At 33.1% G+C, this 21,878-nt stretch overlaps 3 protein-coding genes across 6 annotated transcripts; 1 reads left to right on the forward strand and 2 right to left on the reverse strand.

The window, feature by feature from the left end:
- Positions 1–4,250: 4,250 nt before the first annotated feature.
- On the reverse strand, positions 4,251–4,820 carry LOC111290952 (uncharacterized). Its single transcript, XM_089768774.1, has one exon. The coding sequence runs from the start codon at positions 4,806–4,808 to the stop codon at positions 4,491–4,493; it is 318 nt and encodes a 105-aa protein (XP_089624900.1). The 5' UTR covers positions 4,809–4,820; the 3' UTR covers positions 4,251–4,490.
- Positions 4,821–10,215: 5,395 nt separating this feature from the next.
- Positions 10,216–13,480, forward strand: LOC111290715 (uncharacterized). The gene is made up of 4 exons (XM_022882150.2): positions 10,216–10,500; positions 10,630–10,703; positions 10,807–12,940; positions 13,064–13,480. Exons 3-4 carry the CDS (start codon positions 10,924–10,926, stop codon positions 13,207–13,209), a joined length of 2,163 nt encoding a protein of 720 aa, XP_022737885.2. The 5' UTR covers positions 10,216–10,500; positions 10,630–10,703; positions 10,807–10,923; the 3' UTR covers positions 13,210–13,480.
- A 295-nt stretch (positions 13,481–13,775) lies between these two features.
- Positions 13,776–20,979, reverse strand: LOC111290714 (protein SPA1-RELATED 2-like). 4 transcript variants are annotated; one of them, XM_089767815.1, is made up of 9 exons: positions 20,779–20,979; positions 18,626–20,131; positions 18,350–18,507; positions 16,915–17,737; positions 15,844–15,990; positions 14,952–15,269; positions 14,783–14,842; positions 14,436–14,634; positions 13,776–14,327 (listed from the first exon to the last, which is right to left on the reverse strand). In XM_089767815.1, exons 2-8 carry the CDS (start codon positions 20,087–20,089, stop codon positions 14,443–14,445), a joined length of 3,162 nt encoding a protein of 1,053 aa, XP_089623941.1. In that variant the 5' UTR covers positions 20,090–20,131; positions 20,779–20,979; the 3' UTR covers positions 13,776–14,327; positions 14,436–14,442. The 4 variants fall into 4 exon arrangements, with proteins under 4 accessions (XP_089623941.1, XP_089623940.1, XP_022737884.1 ...); XM_089767814.1 differs by having other exon boundaries at positions 18,626–20,146; XM_022882149.2 differs by having other exon boundaries at positions 13,776–14,634.
- Between the last annotated feature and the right edge of the window lie 899 nt (positions 20,980–21,878).

Here is a 21,878-nt window from a genome sequence, read left to right on the forward strand (position 1 = left end):
GAATTTGTGGTATGGAAACGAACCGAATGTTTCGGAGGTTCGGCTCTAGGCTGTACTTTGCTATGGGGTACTGAGTCATCCATGTGATATTTTGGATTCCTTTTCCCGCCCCTGCCTCTGCTCAGGGAATAATGATTCCATTGGGATTTGGTTCAATTTTATTTTAAAAACAATGTATAACATTATAAAATTTTTAAATTTAAATTTATTTTTTAAAATTTATTTGATATGAATTAAATTTTAATAATTTGAATTATCAATTTTTAAAATTTAAATTTTTATTGTTAATATTATATTAATATAATTATTTAAATATTTAAATACTTTTGTATATAAAATAATTTTTTATTTTATAAAAATTTAAAATATACATAAAAACTAATAAAATATATAAAGTCAATAAATAAATTTTAAATTATAATAATATGTAAATATAATATTTAAATTTTAAAAAATTTTAATATAATATTTGACTTATGAATTTATTAGTTAATATCTTATTTTATAAGATTATTTATTCGTTATATATTATTTTTTTAAATTAATTACGTTAAAAATAAATATAATAATAATTAATAAATTTATAATTTAAATATTATACTAAAAATTTTATTATAATTTAAAGATTATTCATAATATTAATTAAAATAAATAATTTAATTTTTTATTATTAATTTTTGAACCAAAATCTAATAAAATTTTAATATATATTTAATATTTAAATTTAATTTAAATCAAATAAAAAAAATTATCCTAACCAAATTGAATATTATGATTTGAAATAAATTTTTTATTTTTTTTCCTCTGCCTCTGTCCATTCTGTTTCTGATTGTTTTTTTCTTTGGTTACAGACCGGAACATTAGCTGGCTTTATCTGCTTCGGTTCTGATTTGCCCGTGAGTTGTGTCCCTTTTCTTTCAGTTTTTTTTTTTTTTTTTTTACTATGGTCCTTGTGGGAAGAAAAGATTTTTTTTTTCTCATTTCCCGATTAAAACGGGTGTTCAATTTTATTTACTTAGGCTCTATTTAGATAATTGAATGAAATTAAAAACAGTAATAAAATTATTATAATAATAATTAATAAATTTTTTTATTATAATTATGATTAAAAAAAATTTTAATAAAAAATTTATATTAAATAAATTTTATTTAAATTTAATTAATATTATATTAAATTCAATCACATTACATTGAAAATACAGTTAAATTCGAACGGACACTTACTCTACCTCCCTCTCTCTCTCTCTCTCTCACTTATAAAAAAAAAATAAATTCTGAAACTTGCAATAATTTGATGGTATTCATGTTCCAGACTGTCAATAAGAAGCCTACGACATCCGCCAAAACCCTATTGGTCGATGTAACATCGAGGCCATATTCTCCCAAAATCAATCCCTGCACCCAAAAAACAAGAGAGGCAAAATTTTTTAAAAATCGGATTCCTTTATAATTGAATTATTAAGAAAGAAATTGGCATGAACACGCAACGTCTAATCTAACTCAAACTTATTTTATTATATAAATTTAAATATTTATATCATATAAAATATTAAAATTTATATATTTATATTATATTTTATATAAAAATTATATATTATAATTTATATTAATATAAAAATATAAAATATTTTTTTTGGTTAAATCATATAATAATTATTAAAATTTTAAATTATATTATATTCATATTTATTTTTAATATTATATTATTATATTTTAAATTATCAAATTTTTTGTTAAGTGGATTTAAATTTCTTCTTCATCAAATTAATCATTTTTAATTCAAGTGATGTTCATAATTTTACATCATTTTCTACTTATATATAATATCCTTTTTATTTTAAACTATTAATATATTAATTGGAGATTCACAAATGTATTATTATCGTTATTATAAGTTAACATTCATGCATTATAAATATATATATTTATATTTATCTGTGCTTTAGAATCTGTTGTTAACGCCAGCAAATGCCAACAATGAACAAACATTGTGTACCTTAAAAAATGTAGAATTTCTGGTAGAACAATCGCACAGCATGCAAATGGCAACAATCATTCTCTTCTCCTTTATCATTATGCACTTGAATCTTCCACAGGAAAATATTAAGACAAATGTTATTCCCTTTTCTCTTCTCATTTTTATGAACAATGTTAGGAGTATTTTTCGTTTAAAGGGTAAATTGATCATTTTTCTTATTAGAGACTCTTAGTAAATGATTAAGAATATTTTAAATTTTTAAGTTGATATAACATGTATAGTGTCACGTTAATTTGATTACATCATTATTTTATTATATAAATTACTCATTTTTCGTTTATAAATAAAATCATCTAAATATTATCTATAGATCTTTTTTTTTTTTTTTTTTTTTCACTTTCCTTTGAATTTCTTATAGTTATAGTTGACCTCTAACTTAAGTATTGAAGTGCAAAAAAAAAAAAAAAATTTTTTTGCCTTTATCTTTAATCGTTCTTTTTCACTTTTATGATTTTAGGGTTTTAACCTTAGTTTGGAGTTGACACCCAAAAAACAACTTTCTCATTTAGTAACAAGCAAGGAATACAAGCATCATATGTACATACTTTTTATTGTTAGGAAAGAAAACCAATGCAAATAATAATAATAATAATAAAAAAAGACCGAATTTATTGATTACATGCCGTAAGTTATTTAAAATGGGGTTCGACCACAAGTGATTTCTCATTAGCGATATCCAAAAAGAAAACTGCACATTTTATGTCCTAAACTGCGGGTTGGAGCAGCCTATCTGTCCTAGATCTTTTTCTACCAGTTTGTAATAAACTTTCTTCCCTCGGTCCTCAACTATGCTGTGCCATATCAGTCTTTCACCATACTTGCTAAAAAGTTTAACTCAAACTTAATGAATTTGAAAGATATCCAGATAGCAGAGCTAGATTTTCAATGCAAGTTGTTGTCTTCATCAGGTTTTGAAGGGATATTTTCATTTCTGTCATGATGAACATTTCTTTGTTACCAAAGGGTCAAAGCTAATTAATTTAACTATGTGACTGTAAAATGTGTTTCATTTTGGCAATTCAATTTCTTATGCAAAGAGGATAGAGATTGATGGTTTGCTGATAAAATTGCCTTGGCAGATAAGGATCCCAGCTGGGAAGTATTTGGATCAATCCTTTTTATGAGAATTGAACCATCATTCCATAAGTCTGTCTCAACAATTAATAAAACCTAACTGCAAGAGAAGCTGCAATAATGCATTCATTTCAACCATCGGAGCTTGACATATGGCAGCAATGAAATCAATGGCAACTTGAGCGATTGTTACTTTACAAGCGGATTCAATCTTCCTTATCCATTTGGGAGTAGTTGTTACTTGTTAGCCTAGAGATTTCACACTAGATATAATTTCACGACATCCAAGCACTTTGAATTGATTGGTCAGTAAATACTCGACCAATTGCTGCTGGTTTTCAGCTATCATAATCCCAAACTAGATACTTGATGTTATAACTGGTCGCTTCAAAACCACATGTTTTTCGGACATTGGACCCATCCAACAGGTAGGATGTTAAAAAAAAAAATGCATCATCATGAAGCTTTATCAAACTTGCAAGACATATACAAGTACTAGTTTATATCAGGCTCCAAAAAAAAAGGATTTTTACAGTGTTTGGACTGGACAGTATAAACTTTAGTAGCCCTACTACGAATATGTAATCTACAAACAGAAAGCAATCTACTATGAAAGTTTTTACAGCATCATCAACAATAAGAAGTGAAAATTTCCAAACATTTTCCCTATATATATGTAGCATAATGTCCCTGCCGTGTATAAAAGGTAACATGTAACTGTCATATTTAATGGCAAACCTAACAGCCAGAAAACTGCACATATTACTCCTTAGTCCTTGTATCGATGATGGCTCTGTTATACTTCCTTGTTCGTCTTCAAGACTTCAACTTAATCTTCTTTACAATAACAAGTCTCTACAGTTTTGTGATGAAATCTCAAGTTTTCAACTGCTTCAATCATGTTAGTCGAATAGCAAAGGGTCCCACTTGTCATGTTTCTATTATTTTGCTGGAGATGTTGGTATTAGCTGACCTGCATTAGTTAAGACAATCGTTTGTCCAGTTTCATTATTTTTCTTAATTGCAGTCTAAGTAAACATGTTCAGTAGGTTCTTTTGCATTGATGGGCATTTGTCATAGAGCAAAGCAAGCTACATGATCATTTTGATCAGTGGTCTAGTTATACGTTGTCAAAGCCTTTGGCAATTAAAAGAAAATTCTCATAAACCAGTAAAAACTGAACAATATCTTGCATTACATTAAAGTGGTAAATAATGATAATCAAAATTACATAAGTAATGCATATGCAACAGTGATAGCGACTCAAAGGCACTTAAAGATTACAAAATATGCTAGTTTTTTAGGATAGACGAATAATCTAAGTAGGCATGATAATATTCATACTGAACCAAAAGTGCAGGTAGAGATCTTGGAGCTTCTAGTCATTCTGGGAAGGCCAGAGGAAGGCTCCCATTGCAAACTTTCTCTTTTGGTTCACGTCTCCAACGATGGGCAGCCCATACTCATTAAGCAGGCAGTCCAGCTGCCACTCAGGCATGTTCTCATAGTCACTCTTCTTGTATCTTGGATAGTGAAGTGGCATCCGAAAAATATAACAGCACTTATTATAATTCCTCTTTGCTTGGTGATGGTTCCCATTAGGTCTTAGCCCAGCCATAGCATAAGAGTCGTCGGGGCAGCGTGTTCCACTCATCTTCTTCACCTTTTGTACAACTACTGATATGTTGAAGCACATAGAAATGATGTCAAAGTTAGCCTTTTATAGGCAACCAGAGGATCAAGATGTGGAGGGAGTGCTAGAACACGCAGATGTCTAGTGCATTAATATCCTGACTGTGAAATATTTGAAATTCATGGATGGCATTTTGTCTTTACCAGGTTTATGGTGTGGGGATACTAAAGAGCAAGAGTCACCATTCAAAGTTTTTACGTGTAATGAAAGCAATCTATATCATAGTGCAAAATATAAATGCATAAGATTTTTCATATGGATAGAATTGATTTCAGAGTTTCTTGTTAGATTATGGACCTAAAATCCTAAACTTCTGTATCTTTCCAACTGAACAATTAATGCTCAAATTTGGCTTTACTTAAGAAGAGTGAAAGAAATGAACAAAAGAGAGTCATGTCATTCAATCAGCTGTTTGCAAGAACTGAACAAAACAGATGATTCCAGAGAATTGCCATAATTATTTTAAGTTCTAATTTATAATTAAAATATGTGAATTAATTCTATATTCCTTAGTCCTTACAACCTGAAGAAGGTTTGAGAAATTGTTTGGTGATCTGAAGAATGTTCCTGGTCAGATAATCAGCGCAAAAATGCTTGAACCTCGCAGAAATTACTATGTGTAGAGCCTGAGCTCGCTCTACCTGTTGATTCAGACATAAATAAAATTTCAAATCTTGACATATCATTGTTTTTTAGCCAAAATAAAACAAAATAAACAGTAGACCCCTATTCAAGGAATCTAACTTCCTAGTTGATGTTCATTTGGAAGTTAGGGCTCTAAGTATTTGTGAAAGCCCTTGTACATTTTTAAATTTCCTAGATAAGCTTCTATATTTTTATTATATCTAATTGAATCCTTAAAATATTATTTTTTCTAATTTAAGTCCTTGAATTACTATTTTTATTTGATTAAACCCTTATTTGTCTAACGAATTTTAGTAATTTTCATGTAACATAGGGACTTAATTAAACAAAAAATAATTCTTTAAGGGCCCAATTAAGTACAATAAAAAAAAAGAAATTATTTGAAAATTTTAAATAAAAGTGTAAGAGCCTTTTTAATAATTTAGCAAAAAGAAGAATTGAAGAAAAAAGAAGAGTCAAGAAACATTAGCTCATTAATATGTAGGGTATGATCCAAAGAAAAAACAATTGTAAAGTTGAATCAATTACTTGACAAAATCAAAAGGAATTCAATTTGTTCATAGTTTTATTTGAAACTTCGATAGGTGATCATCATTTGTTGTTTTCTTCTAAAATGAACTTGCGTTGTCAAATCAGGTTTTTTTTGCCAATGAGAAAAACTAACACGTTTTATATTTGGCAGTCAAAACTCCATACATATTTCCTTCCATCATTCTTTCTTACCAAACTGAAAATGTGAGTTCACTGAATTTGGACAATAGAAGTATATGAGATGTGTTTCTATTCAAATGATTTGGGCCGCGTTCGGCCCTTTGTTATACTTTTTTTTTTGGAAGCATATTCAATTTTTCATTTTTTTTGCCCTATTTTGTTCTTTGTTTCATCTGAGAATCTTCAAAGTTTAGAGGGCTAAAGCCCTGCTAGCCTTAGTGTCACGGTCCACGGAAAATACCAGGCCCGGGGTTGTTGTCGAGACAGAAAGAGGTTCTAAGGCAAGCTTTCCCCATGGACAAAAGGATCTCAAATTTGTGGGACTATGCAGAGAAGCATGCAGAACTCAACAAGACAACTTGGATGAATATATTATATGAATTAAATCTCTAATTATTTGCAGGATTTGAATGCAAATCCGTCTCTGTTAGTCTCTGAGAGAAATCAGGAATCTGTTCTTGCTTCAATTTTAAAGGCAACTTCATTTAGTCTCACTGGAGATGCTTTCGTGGTTAAATGAATATTTGGAGGGGCAAAATACATGTGTAGAGACATCATGCAGATGACAATGTATACCCAAGGAAAGTTGCAGTGGAAAGGTAAAATATATGGGATATTCAATTTTATTACTTCTAACTGCATCGAATCTTACCTGCACCGTTGGCTTGAAATTGAATAGGTATACTGAGGGAACCATTTATGGTCAGTAGCATTGCCATTGATGTGGAATAAACCTTAAGAAAAAAGAATAAAAGGCAATGGGAGACTGACAAATTAACCACAGGTGGATGCTTAAAGATCAAACAGAACCTCACAATGATAACAGCACATTATTGATGCATTTTCAAGTCATAAGCAACACAAGACGTTGGCAACCATTAAAGCAAGTCTAAAAGAGAAACACATTACCTTCATAATGTTGTCAGCATATATATAATTTCATCAGCCATAAAACCAGTAAGCCAGTTGATGCAAGATTCAAAACCCCAACCAGCAGCAAGTTGTAAAAGTATATATTATCCATGGAAAAGGCCTTGCCACCAATGGCCCTTCTCATATCCTCTCCAGAAGTCATCCGGGAGTAGTCAAAAACCATTCAACCAGAAAAAAAAAAAAGAAAAAAAGAAAACACCTAATAATAACTGATGTGTTTGACAATTTGCAGCTATTCAGGTACAATGCACCATATAGTACAGCAAAGATATGTATACATCTAATACATAAATATGGTACCAATTTCACAAAGGAAAAAAAAAGAATTTGTCTAACAACATATAAACAATTCTTCATGTCCTCTTCTAGTAGCCTTAATGCGAGTAAAAGCTATCAGTATTCCTCTTCATCAGGTATACACACCTGCGCTAATGCTGATATACAAGCAAAAGAATCCCCAAAATTTACCCTTGGATATAGGCATTAAATGTATAGTTGTATACAATTAGAAAACCTGAACATTATTATAGTTAAGATTACTTTAGGACAAACATCCTATATTTGGTCAAAGTATTAAATCAATATGACCATTTACTCCTTCCTTGGTGTGTTCGGTGGGTTCTTGAACAAGGGACTAGGAAGTAAGCAGGGCAAGTTTCAGGAAGCCTCATTAGGGTTAAACATGGTTGTCTAGAATCTTAGGTTACATCATAGTTAATTACCAAGATTTAAATCAAATCTTTTTTTTTCCAATTTCTCCTTCTCCAGCATTAATGTAATTCCCAGCATGGATACGACCCTTACCTTTCGAAATATATAGAATCCATTTTTAGCTGATGTAAAATTTGAACCAACACTAAACACCAATTTGACACAAATTTTCTCCATATTCCCTCTTCTATTTTGAGCAATATATTCACAATTTCCTTCGCCAAATTTGACATGGGCCGCTGATTTTGCTCTCTTTAAAGATAACAAAAATGGGTTATCGATGCAGGGTTCCTTTCAGAAATTAGATTTGGATAACCCAATTCAGCAATCAATCAACACAAGCATGTAAAAAAAGAGTAAAAAACATGACCCACAATGGTACAAATAAATGGCTTGGAATGGGAGAGGGTAATAATGACGGTTGAAAGAGAATTAACAACGCATTGGGTAATTATCATATTTGCTGTCAGATCAAGCAACCATTTGACAGGCAGATTTTCAAAGAAAAGGAAACGGAAATCGAAAGAAGCAAAGAAAAGAGATCGATGGGTTTTTAATATTCTACAGAGTTTGGGAATCTGAGCTGAGAAGTGGTGCGAAGTGCAGCAACGAAGTAGTATTCCATCTCTTTGGCTCTTTGTTTGGAGTTAATCCCCTGTTGCTTTCACTGCTCTCACGTTGTCTCATTCAACTGCGATTAAATCAAAGTATTATTCAAACATTGAAAGTCAATAAAGTCATTAACACTCAAACATTAATGTTAATAAAAATTGGAATGCTTCAAACTTTAATAAGTATAAATATATATATATATATTCAATTTCCTCAATTTGAATTTTATTTACAATATTAGTTTTTTTTTTTTTATACTTGGAATCCAAGGAGCAAAAAACAAAGAAATTATTTTATAAAATTGTTTTCAATAAATTATTGAGGGTCGTTTTCAATAATTTTTTTTTAAGCAACCGTTGAAAATGATAAACAGAACAATTTTTAAAATCATTTACATGCTTGTTTATATATATAATTATACACCCATTATTAGTGAAATGTTTAAAAGATATTTTAAAAATTAAAATTTAATTTAAAAAAAGTAGTTTTTTAATGGGTAATTATAATTTAAAGTAAAAAAGGATATGTTTATTCTTACTTTTATATTTTTATAATTATTTCATTTGATTTTTGGTAATTACTTTTAATTGACACAAAAAGGCTTTATAATTATATAGATATATGACGAAAAAGGTTTTGCTAACAAATGTCTTAAGATAATTTTAAAGTTAGTTAATTCCTAAGTTTAATACTATGCGTGTAAATTTTTTTTAAATTTATAATTTTTAAATATTAATTTTAATATCATATCAATTGATAAAATGATTAATCGATATAAAGTCATTGTGTTTTTAAAATTTATCTAAACTCAAATTTTTTTAAAAAATCATTATTAGATAATTTTCCTTTATTTATTACCATTAATTCTTAATTTTGATGGTTACTAATAATCTTAATAAATCGTGGCACGGTTGGAATTAGCGCCTTAACACGTGGCGCCAAAATAATAAGACATGCCGAGCGCCGCCTCTATACCTGTAAATTGCCACGTGGCAGTTCTTCTTTTACCACTTGAAGTCTTAAACCGCCAACAACTAAGGTAAGTTGCTTACATATGGTTTGTGCAAATTTTTAATAATAATAATAAAAAAATATTATACAATAAACAATTTGCAAATGGAATTATACAAATTTAGTCAAATATCTTTTCTTTTTGTTATTGGAATTTTCTTGTTTATGTTTTATAGCAAGAAAGGAGATGAAATTACATAATTAAAATAAATATTATATATATAAAAATAATAATAAATCAGGTTAATATATGTTAAAATCAGCAAAATAATAAAAAATTAATTGTATTTCTCTTTCAAGTTGTCTTTCCTCATAGGTTGTCTACCGAGCTTTAAATAACTCCAATTATAAATCAAATTTATTATTTTTTTTATAAAAAAATTATAAGTATTGATATTTCAATTATAATTTATCAAATGTTTTTTTTTAATAATAATTATATAAATTAATTAAAATAAATTTCAAAATCAAAATTGATTATTAATCCAAACCAGACCCATCCTTAATTAGAGGATTAGTTGGTTTGCTTTCTTTTTTTTGCTTTTGATTTGATTCGTTTGAATATGGTCAAAGTGACGTTGGAAAAAAGATAGATAGTGGAAGTCCTTGCCAAACGGCGTCGTACTAATATGTTTTTTGGGGAAACCCAGCAGCCAGGCCGTTGCAAACAATTAACAGTTTTTTTTTTTTTGGAAAAAAAATAGAAAAAAAAAAAGAAAAGAAAGCATAATGAAAGACGAAAATCGCGGGAACACGTTTATATAAAGACTCCAAAGAAATCGGGGACGTGTTCAAAGTTTATAGAGAAAAGAAAAGGAAAAAGAAAAGAAACCTTAAACCTGTTTCAATTAAAGTTGTTGTTTTTTTTTTTTTCCCTGTTCTGTTCTTCAATCTGCAGTTACTATTTTTCGGAGAGATTTCCGTTTCCTGCTTTGATTGTTTCCGTTTTAACCTGAAATTTTCTTTTCTAGAATTCCCAGGGAATCAAAGCTTAAAATAAAAAAGGGAATATAGGTCAATCAGGGTTCTTCCTTTCAGGTGCTGTTTGACGGATGCTTTGATTCTTGAAATGGTAAGCTTTCTTTTCATTTTTCCTTCATTTTTGTTGGCACATCATTTTCATTGTGAATTTGTTTTGTTTTCTTCTTTCTTTCTTTATGTTCTATTCTATGGAATAAAGATGGAATATTTCCTTGATCAGATCAAACTTTTAGGATCGTAACGATTGTCAACCTTTTGGGATTGGCGTTGGAAGGACAGACTTAACACTGAGAGGTCTGTATAAGGCTAAAACATTTCTTTTCGGTTTCCAATATATGATTGATTGACGATCTTACAACCATATCCAACTATTTTCTTTATAAAATGATATGTGCAGGCCTGGAGTTTTGGGGCTGTTGAATCTGGTGTTTTGTCTCCAGGATTTGACAGCACCCTTGTGATTTTTGCGGGGTATCCATTATTGTGTGTTTGAACTTTGAATTCCTGACCTTAAATGGAGCAATTCAGGCAGATTGGCGAGGTTCTGGGAAGTTTGACAGCCCTCATGGTTTTACAAGATGATATTCAAATCAATCGACGCCAGTGCTGTTTGTTGTTTGATATATTCAGCTTGGCTTTCAATACAATAGCCGAGGAGATCAGGATGAACCTGAAATTAGAAGAAAAGAACACAAAGTGGAATGCCCTTGAGTCTCCCTTGAGAGAGCTTCAAAGGATCTTCAAAGAAGGAGAACTATATGTCAAACAATGTATGGACAAGAAAGACTGGTGGGTAAAGGCAATCAACCTCCACCAGAACAAGGATTGCGTTGATAATCACATTCACAATTTGCTTAGCCACTTCCCCGGTATCATTGAGGCCATTGAGACTGCTGGAGAGATAGCAGGGCTTGACCAGGATGAGATGCAAAGAAGGAGAGTGGCACTTGCAAGGAAGTATGACAAGGAATGGAATGACCCAAAACTTTTTCAGTTTAGATTCGGAAAGCAGTATTTGATCCCTCGAGATATTTGTACCCGTTTTCAGAGTGCTTGGAGAGAAGATAGATGGAATCTTGTTGAAGCTCTCAGGGAGAAGAAGAGTTCAGAATCTGCTACCAAGAATCAGCAGCGGCTAGCCGGCTTGCTGATCAAGAAAATTATTGGAGCAGAGGCTTATAATGATAAGCTTTTCCCGAGTTCAATTTTGTATGGAGGGGATTACCTGGTAAGGCGACGATTAGGGGGACAGTATAAGGAAATACAATGGTTGGGAGATAACTTTGTTTTGAGACACTTCTTTGGGGAGGTTGAACCAGCATGTTCTGAAATCTCTACCCTACTTTCACTTTCTCATCCGAATATATTGCAATACCTTTGCGGGTTTCATGATGAGGAAAAGAAAGAGGTCATGCTTGTTCTGGAGTTGATGAACAAGGATCTCAGTTCTTATATGAAGGAGAATTGTGGCTCGAGAAGGAGGATCTTGTTCTCTTTTCCTGTTGTGGTTGATCTTATGTTTCAAATTGCGAGAGGAATGGAATATCTCCACTCACAGAAGATCTATCATGGAGAGTTAAACCCTAGTAATATCTTTATGAAAGCTAGGAACAGCTCAGAAGGTTATTTCCATTTAAAAATATCAGGTTATGGTTTATCCACTGTCAAAACTCGTTCATCTACAAACTCATCACCAAAGCCGATTGATCCCTCCCCATGTATTTGGTATGCTCCGGAAGTTTTGCTAGAGCAAGAGCAGCCAGGCAATTATACCACCACTTTTAAGTACACGGAGAAAGCAGATGTCTACAGCTTTGGGATGCTTTGCTTTGAGCTCCTGACAGGGAAAGTTCCTTTCGAAGATGGACATCTTCAAGGAGAGAAGGTGAGTAGAAATATTAGAGCAGGCGAGAGGCCTCTGTTTCCATACACAGCACCTAAATATCTTGTCAGCTTAACCAAAAGATGCTGGCATACTGATCCAAATCAGCGTCCAAGTTTCTCATCCATTTGTAGGATTTTACGGTACATCAAGAAGTTCCTTGTGATGAATGCTGACCATGATCAGCCTGAACTGCAGTTTCCAGTTGCAGATTATTGTGAAATAGAGGCATGGTTCCTCAAGTTCACAGCAAATGGGGCTTTCAGTCCATTATCAGTGGCACAAATCCCATTTCAAATGTTTGCTTATAGACTGGCTGAGAAAGACAGAACTATTTTGAACACCAAGGATAAGAATGGAGAGTTAGCCATTGAAGCAGCCTCAATTTGCAGGGATGAGAATAATTCTACAGTGGAGGATCCGTTGACAGCAGCAAGTGACACAAAGTCTGTTGCTTCTGATGTAAAATCGGTTTGTTCAGATATCAAGTCAGTTTGTTCAGATATGAGGTCAATCTACTCTGAGATTCCAGAAAAGAGATCAATCAATTTCGATACACCCCAAAGGAGATCAATTTGCACCAAGATTCCAGAGAAGAAAATTTTACTGACCAAGAAAAACACCAATGTGAAGGCCAAAAAATGTTCAGGTCAAATTCATCTCTAACCTCCTAAGACAAGTAGTTTCTACTTTCATTTCCTACAGTATAAATTATTAGCACACTGCTATGAGTAGGGACCCCGAATTTAAAGCATTTATTCAATGATTGCAGGGACATCAAATGGACAATCTGCACCACCACCAACCTTGAATCGTGGTCACAGTGTAAGGATAAACCGAGAAAGTCGCTTACCATTAATTACAAGTTCCTTGAGCAAAGGCCGGCAAAGAGCAGCAGGAGGTCATACCTCTGATTAGCACCCATTAATCACCATAATGAACAGGGTTGCTGGTATTCCATCAAACATTTTGCCCAAGGTGTGAATCTCCATGATACAAATAGAGACTGAATTTTTTTCATCATAATCTTGAAGTTTTGGTACGATAGTAGGAACAGTGTACTATATTATTTTTCTGCTGCACGTTTCTTATTCTTGTGTTTTTAGCCTTCTAGGATGTAAGTTTTCCCGTTTGGATAGCTGTATTTGGTCATCAATCTTGTTCTATAAAAGTATTTCCTTTTTCTAAATTTACTCTTTATCTTTATTGTTCTTCAGTTTTGAGGATGGAAGTCTTCTGTCCAGCTGTCGGGTTTTTTTTCAATCCATGAGGCACAATATACTGATCTCTTGTTCAAAACATTTGGCTGGTTTCTACTTGAGACTTTGCAATTAGCTCGTAAATATTCCATGAAAATTAGTCCATTAAGAGTTTCTGCCTGAAACATTTCTGATCTTCTGAAGAAGAAGCAAAGTTCATGTAATTGTTGTGAACTCAGGAAAACAAATAAAAACCTGGCAACCAAATAAGAGAAGAGAAACGCGTTTGATCTTAAAGCCAAAACTATCATATACGTCAAAATTTGTAGATTTACAGAGGTAAAACCTTGGTTTACATGGAATGATAGAATGCTTAGTTACAACCCAATAAAGAATTCCCTAGAATCGAGTAAATTATCAAAGTATACCTCTAAGCTATATCAATAAAAAAAACCCCTGTAAAACTAGTCCTTTATTGGAAAGGCTTAAAAGGACTGCACATTTGTTTCATGGAGCAATAGCAGAAGACACATCCTAATAACACAGTCTTGCTCCATGAACCGCGGCCGACAGCCTCTTATAGAAAAGTTATCTCTAGCTCAAATTTTCTTTCCCATATTTACAATTTGATTCTCTCTATCTCGGGACACCCCGGAGGCATCAGGATATTCCAGATTCTTAAACCTATACGAGTTTCATTGGAATCTAGTTCTGGCTAATTTGATAATCTGGAACCCTAACTCCACTTTGGCTGACTTTACTCTGCAAAGTATATTCCATGCATCAAAGCCCTTCCTCTGAGCGGAATCAGCGTCCTACCATGAATGACATATTTGCCTGAAACCAAGATGGCTTCACTGCTTAAGAATAAGACTTCACAAGAAACCTTGGCAACCTTAAGGTTCTAAAAATAATGCCAGCTATTGATGGTTCTCGGCAATTAACCTTCTCCTTAAACCATCTGCAACACTTTAATACATCCGCTAGAGTTTGCAGCAACAACCATGTCTGATTTCCCTCTCCAGCAAACACTTGATACAAACAGCCCGTTGTCATCATCAATCTCTTTCCCAGAAATCGGATCAACAGATCCAAATTTATGTGAAGTTATTGGCATGGGCAGAGATCTATAGTAAGCATAAACCTACAGCACAACATCTCAATAAGTTAATGCTTGGCAGCCAAAGAAACAGATAATACATTTGCTAACTGAGTGATTTTAGATCCCCCTCCCCCCACCCCTTTTTCTCCTGCCTCAAGAAAAAGGAAGAAAACCAAGCTTAAGTTAATACCTCATTCGTTTCTGAACCACAAGCTATATAACCATCAGCAATGGATAATCCCACAAAATTCTGGAGAGGCAGGTGAGAAATTAAACCAAACAGCAATGAAAACAAAGGGTTTGTCAGAGTCAAGACATAATAAGAACAAAAATCTGTTTTCCAGCAGAGAAATGCCAACCTTCTCATTAGTATGTCCACGAAAGGTTAAGCTGCAAGCATTAGAGGACAGGCCACCACTACTAGTCTTATTGAGGTCCCAAAGTTTTAATGTGTTGTCAGTGGAAGCAGTAACTAAAGTTTCTGAGTCCAGGAATTTCACATAGCTCACAGCTTTATCATGACCACCAAGAACACACCATGGGGCTCTGGCATTCCGAAGATCATAGCAATATGTTTTGTAATCCGCAGATCCAAATGCCAGTAAATGAGTGGAATGAGTAGAAAACTGAACACAGCAGACATTTGCAATGTTCCTAATGGTGCCTAAGCAGCTTTTCTACACGCAGAAAGGAGGGGAACAAAGGTTAATCCATAAGCTTAGGCAAATCAGAGTAGTGCTAGACACCTTGAATGGTAGAAGATCTTCATTACATTTATCCAAAAACAGTTACTATTCATTCCCACCTGCACAACATGCCAAAATACGCACAAGGACAGTTTCTTGGAATCTTTATAGCTCCTCTCAAAATTAAAGTTTACACTGCTCAACTTTTATGGAATTTGTAAACAAACATGAATGATCCAGAAGAATCCTTTCTATTAAGTTCTTTGTCTGATGCGATGAGGTAAAACAAGGGTTTATCCTTGGTCAATAAGAGCAGTGAATTGCAGACACTATTGTACAAGTTATTTCTTTGATAAGTGGAATATAACAGTCAAAGTATGTACAAAGGGTCTAAGTGTTTTTTGCACCAGTAGGCTTAACTTAGCCTTCGTTTGGGATCCAACTTCTGCATTTATACTCTGTTTCCTCTACCAAATTGATTCATTTATAGAGAAAAAAAGAAATGTTCATAAGGTGCCTACTATCTTGTGCCATGAGATCCATAAGAGATTGAAGGATAACATACCTCATTAATGTTCCATAGTTTCACAGAACAATCATCACTGCCACTAGCTAATTTTGTTGGATATACCTCAGAAAAGTCAACAGACCAAGCTCTCTTTTCATGCTCGATGTAATGAGAGATAGCTTGACCGGTGCTTGCATCCCATAACTGGATCCAATCCAAGCAAATAATATCAATGAGCGATGGAGGAAATTGAACAACTATTTAAAGTAATTTTAACAGCATAAAGCTTATGATATATAAGAAATGACTGATCTGTGTGCAAAGCACATTAAAAAGAATCACAGTTATTCCAGGAACAAAGAGCTTGGCATTTGAAATTATAGCGCTATAAAGGACCAATATACCATAAGTTATCTTCACAACATTACTTCAACAAATAAGACTTGTAGATCAGAATATTAATACACTATCACTATCCAAGTATGGCATTGGGGTGAACAAGGGAACCTCCAAAACCACAGTGGATACAAAACCTTTTGAACATGGTTATAGATTGTAAATCCATTCTCTGTAAAGTCAATGATTCAAAATTATGTCTAATGATGCTTTGGATTTAACTTACTATCAAAAATTAAATAAGTAAAGACGATAGCAGCAGTCAAGCTATTCTGAAGTACTGTAGTTAGAAACAGTACTACGCCACTTCATTAGATTCTAAATCCAGAATAGTTTCATCAGTGAAGTGCTAGATTACTGGGTTTTGTCCAACTATTCAGGAATATACCAAAAACCATCTATAGGCTATGATCAGCATAAGAGGAAGCAACTAGTTTCAGAATTGCTAAGAGGAAAGAGAAAAGAAGACTCAAATTTATTAGAAGTTCAACCAACTTTCAACTGAAAGAGAAGAGATTCGATGGACTTGTCATAAGAACTAATGACCAGGATAAAGTTTTGAGGTGAGAAAAGGTGAGAGACAACCAGCTCCTGTCCAGTTGGAATCTAGTAGAAATGCCCTGCAATACACCAGAGATACAACAAAGTTGCCACATGCATTCACCTCATCAACATTCATAGAAAAGTGTTCTTTAAACAATAAAATCTCCCTAGAGTGCACGAAATACAAACCTTAACCAGACCGTCATAGTCAGTTGATGCCAGATAGTTCTTGATATAGTTATTCCAGCAAACACAGCTAAGCTTTGATTTGTTCGACATCTCAATGACTGGATAATGAATATCAACAGAGTCATTAAAGAGTGCATTAAACTCAAATATCTTTATTTTCTTAGAGACGCCGGCAGAAGCAAAATAATCCTCATCACGATCAAAACTCAAAGAACAGATTACATTTGCAGAGTTGTTGAACTCCCCACTTCTCATTATTCCACGAACTTCAAACTTGCTATATTGAGCATACTTACAAAAATCATCAAAGAAGGCTCCAACGCTATCAGTAGGGTTTGGTATTTCTTCATCATTTTGTGCCAAATGCCAGTTCTTACAATTTTTTAATAAATCCTTATCTGGCCGTGTCATAGAATCAGTTTCGCGAAACTGGACTCTCGATCTCGCAGAGAAATAAGCAAATTCAAGCTGATTGATATTTCTCGTTAATCTCATTTCGTTGGCACTGGAAAATGGGTATAAACCAGAATGCGTCTCTGAAATTGAAGGTTCTTTACCAAGGTACCTACATTCCCTCACATTAATGAAAGGATAAGTTAGAGGTTTTCTCAAAGAGTGTCTTCTCTCAACCTCTTCAATGTCAGTTTCTAAGCATGTAATATCTTCCACTAATTTCGACGCATGCTTCTGCTTTTGCTCTTTCAATAAACTAAGGAAATGAAATAATAGCTCTGATTCAGTATCATCTTGGTTAATGGATGATGATAATTCTTCTTCAAATACTTCCTGGAATCCATTAATTACTTCAGAATGTAGGATATCCCTGGTATCCATCAACAATCATAAACTTAGAATCCTCAATTGAATTATTAATGGACATCAGGGTCAGGACATTTACATATCCATGCACAAAGGTAGCAAGTTTGTACTAACATAAGCATTATTAATGCTCAAAATTTAGCCATCAGTCAAAAAAGCATGGGAAAAAAATGAAGATACCTGGCACTTAGAATTAATAAATTCATCAAAATAAAGCAGAAAATGATTTATCATCAACATATCCTTACCATTACGTAAGAAGGTTCAATTCCCAGCAGATCTCCAAAATGGGCCTTACATGGTGCATTTTAACTGCTTCCAATTTTTGTTTTTATAGTTTGAGTGTTAATTTTCTATTTTTCCTTTCCAACAACAATAGAAGGAACGTAATTCTCCAATTAGATCATCATCTGACCTACTGATGCTTTTTGCTCTATATTCCAAGATATCTTATAGATATTTCTTTACAAGATAAATAATTATCATAGTCCAATTTACACATTTAAAATTCTAGCCCACACATTAGCGTTGGTTACTTTTTCAAATTCTCCATATACAACATCAGTAAAATGATTCTAGAGCTTGACATTTAGCATTTGTGAACAATTTGTACTACCTGGTTGTTGGACGTAAAGAAGGTGCTGGATGAAGTAGCCGAAGACAAAATCCAGCTTCCTTGAGATTTTCTAACAGAAAAGTAGGAGGAAAAATCCTATGACATAGATCTAACATTGCTGCAGCATGTGCTCTTTCAGATTCAAAACGACAAAGCAACTGAAAGAAACAATCAACTGCTTCTCAGAATAAACACCATTTATTCACTCTCTTCCATGCAGACCAAAAATAGATATGAAAACAAATCTAAGATATTCAGCAAAATGGATTTTAGTACCTCAAAAAGCAGCACACCCAAACTGTAAATATTTGATAAAATTGTGCAAACACCTGCATTAAGTTCCTCTGGACTTGCATACCACTTGGCTTCCAACTGCTCATTCACAGAGATTGACTGCTGTTGAGCTAAATTAGATGCATGAAGGCTCCCAGAGTTGCTAAATTCTGTATTTGGACAATCTTCACTGGATTCATTGTAAGAAAATTGGGTATTATTTATGGTTTCAATTTTGAGGCCAGCTCTAGAATGAAACACAGGCCACTGAGTCATGTTTGCGTTCTCATTGAACTTCTGCTTTTTGGCACAATGACCAACTGAGGAAACCATCCCCCGCTCCATTGGCCTTCTCCGAATCAGAAAGTTCTCTGAAGGGGGGAAATCTTTATCCAGGACAGTATCTAGAAGACCTTTATGGACACCAGAACCAATATATTTAACCTGATTAGCTTGCAACAACTTGAAGCGAGATGGGCGCAAATCATGCAAAACAACTCCCTGAGAGTGAAAATAACCAACCAGATCCACAATTTGTCTGAATATATACAAGCGCTCAGCTTTGTTTGCCTTGTGACACTGAGCTTTCAGCCATTCTCTCAAGTTCATCCCACCATGATCACACTCACCGGTCCTTGGCCCTACGATCCCATTGGAAGAATTCATACCAGTTCTATCACCCAAGATTAGTGACGTATTAGAAGCCACTACAGGGCTTCCAGCAGCCTTCAATGGAGGATTAGGAGCCACCATAGTTCCCCCAGTAGATTTTGTGTTATTCAGATGTCTAAGCTCAACTCTAGTGGCATCATGAGATGGACCTCTACATATAATCCCCTTACCTTTCAATGTAGTTTTAACAAAAAATTCAGAAAATCCTGATTTTGATAGAATCTTTGTCTTGATACCTCCATGCAATAGCTGACTGCCGGAAACCTCATTAATGTCACCTCTCATCAATTGTTCTGCAACTTCATTCCGCCCATCACTCAAAGGTTTGTGACCAAGAAATTCAGCATACCCTACATCCTGTGACAGACTTGGCATTGCCTGACTGTTGTCCCTGTTGCCAAAAGAACCCCCACTTCCTGATCCACCAACCAACTGATAAAACTGTTGCCAATGATTCTGCCTCAACTGCATTCTTTCTCTATTATTTGATGTACCAACCATGGGTAAGTTAGAACCATTGTAATTTCTCACAGTTAACTCTTCAACCATGTCATTTGCATCATCAATAGTGCGAGGGCTGGTACACCCCTGTTCAAACACATTCTTACCTTCCAACACCTCTCCAAGGACATGGAATGAGCTCTCAAGAGCATTAACCTCACCCGGTATAACCATTTCTTGGGACTCCAACATGTTGCAGCTGTCAGGTTTCACTAAATACTCAACCTCTTTGCCCTGAAGGTGAGCCCCCTCAGCTGCATCTATTGGAGCTACTTCATCACCTAGTCCTTCCATAATATAGATGCAAACTTCATTCGGTGATATGTTCTTCTTTCGCTGCATATTGAATTCCTAGTCAGAAACCATTATAACCATGTTTTTAACTGTTATCATCAATCTGACAAATTAGAGGGCGATGCCAATTACATATTCTTATGGTTTAAAAATGTCCAAATGAGCTCATAAAAGATAAGAATTTCCTCAATTTTCTTGAAGTGAAGCATTCAACATGGGCCAGTGAGCAATACGAAATACACATATTAGAAATTAACTGGTCATTTCTTAAAATTGTGAACCCAAATGTCTAAGCGCTGATAAACACGCAAGAGCGTAAGTGAATAATCAAATTCGTGAAATTCTGAAACCTAAGGCAACAGAAACCGCCCATAACTTCCAATAAAGCAAAGCTACCACCTCCAAATTTCTTCTAATTTTCAGACTAAATTCCCAATTTCTAATAAACCTAATAACGCTTCGTTTAGTAGCTATAAAAAATGCAGAAAATGAAATTAAAACTTCAAAGCTCCAAAAACCGCCAGCCAAAGCAAATTACCTAAGGAACATTTTATCACTTGTTATCTTTTTCTCCTCCATTTTCTCGGCAATCAAACAGAAAACAAACCGAAATGCAAAAAGTCCATAATAATAATAATAATAATAAGAAGAAGAAGAAGAAGAAGAAGAAGAAGAAGAAGAAAACATACCACACCAATTCTTGGAACCGAAAACTCGGACAACTTGAGCCGTCCAAGTGCAAGTTCACAATCCGTGAAGTAGAAAATAAGAAAGCGTAAAACTGGAAATCTAAAAATAATAATCGTGAAAACCCTAGAACCCTTGAAGAAATGAATGAAGAAAAAATTAATTGAAAAAACGGTGGTGGATGGATAAAGTTTTTTATTCCTGAGAAGGAAAAGAAGAAATATCTTGAGTTAAAGAAGCAAAATTTTTAAGTTACATTTTTTTTATTTTATTAATTGATACAGATAATTCTGCTAAAATAGTGCCGTCTTTTAGGAGTTTTTACAACAATGCCATTTTCAATATGTATCCCCGCCCAGCGGACAGTTCCGCCGTTCCCTGTTCGGTTGCCTCAAGCCGCACCGTCACTGTTTTACTGTCAAGTAAATTTGATCATTCATATAATTGCATCTTATAATAAAAATGATGTATTATAATTTATACTAATATAAAAATATAAAATATAATTTTTTAATATAATTTATACTAATATAAAAATATAAAATATAATTTTTTATCTTATTAAATATATTTATAATTTTTGTAAAATTTTTAAATTATATTATTTTTATATTTTTTATTTATATTATTATATTATAGTTTAAATTATTAAATTTTTTGCTGTTTACTCTGCACTGCTCTGCCGTATATAACTTTATAAAATATAAGAAATTCAGGTCATATCAAACTAATTAATAACACTGATCTGATTATATCCAAATAAATACATAGTTGTAAAGTTAATTATCATTATATTATTATAATACTACTCTTTCCGTCGGTGTTAATCCTCCGTTAACTTTCATGGATTTAAAAAAATATATTTTGACTTTAATTTCATAATATTAAATTCAATATTTTCATAAATTTGAAGTTTCACAATTTTTAATAATAAAAAGTAAAAAATATTAAAATATATTTTAAAAAATATATTTTGTATTAAAAAATATTTTCAAGATATAAAAATGTGGACAAATAAAATGAAACGGAAAAAATACATCTTTGTGATAATATTAACCACGTTTGTCAGTTTCCTGTATGAAATGTTTTGACCATTAAGTTA

Source organism: Durio zibethinus, chromosome 11 (assembly GCF_047325235.1).
Source record: "Durio zibethinus cultivar Kanyao isolate XHJ-2024 chromosome 11, ASM4732523v1, whole genome shotgun sequence".
NCBI classification, from domain to species: Eukaryota; Viridiplantae; Streptophyta; class Magnoliopsida; order Malvales; family Malvaceae; genus Durio; species Durio zibethinus.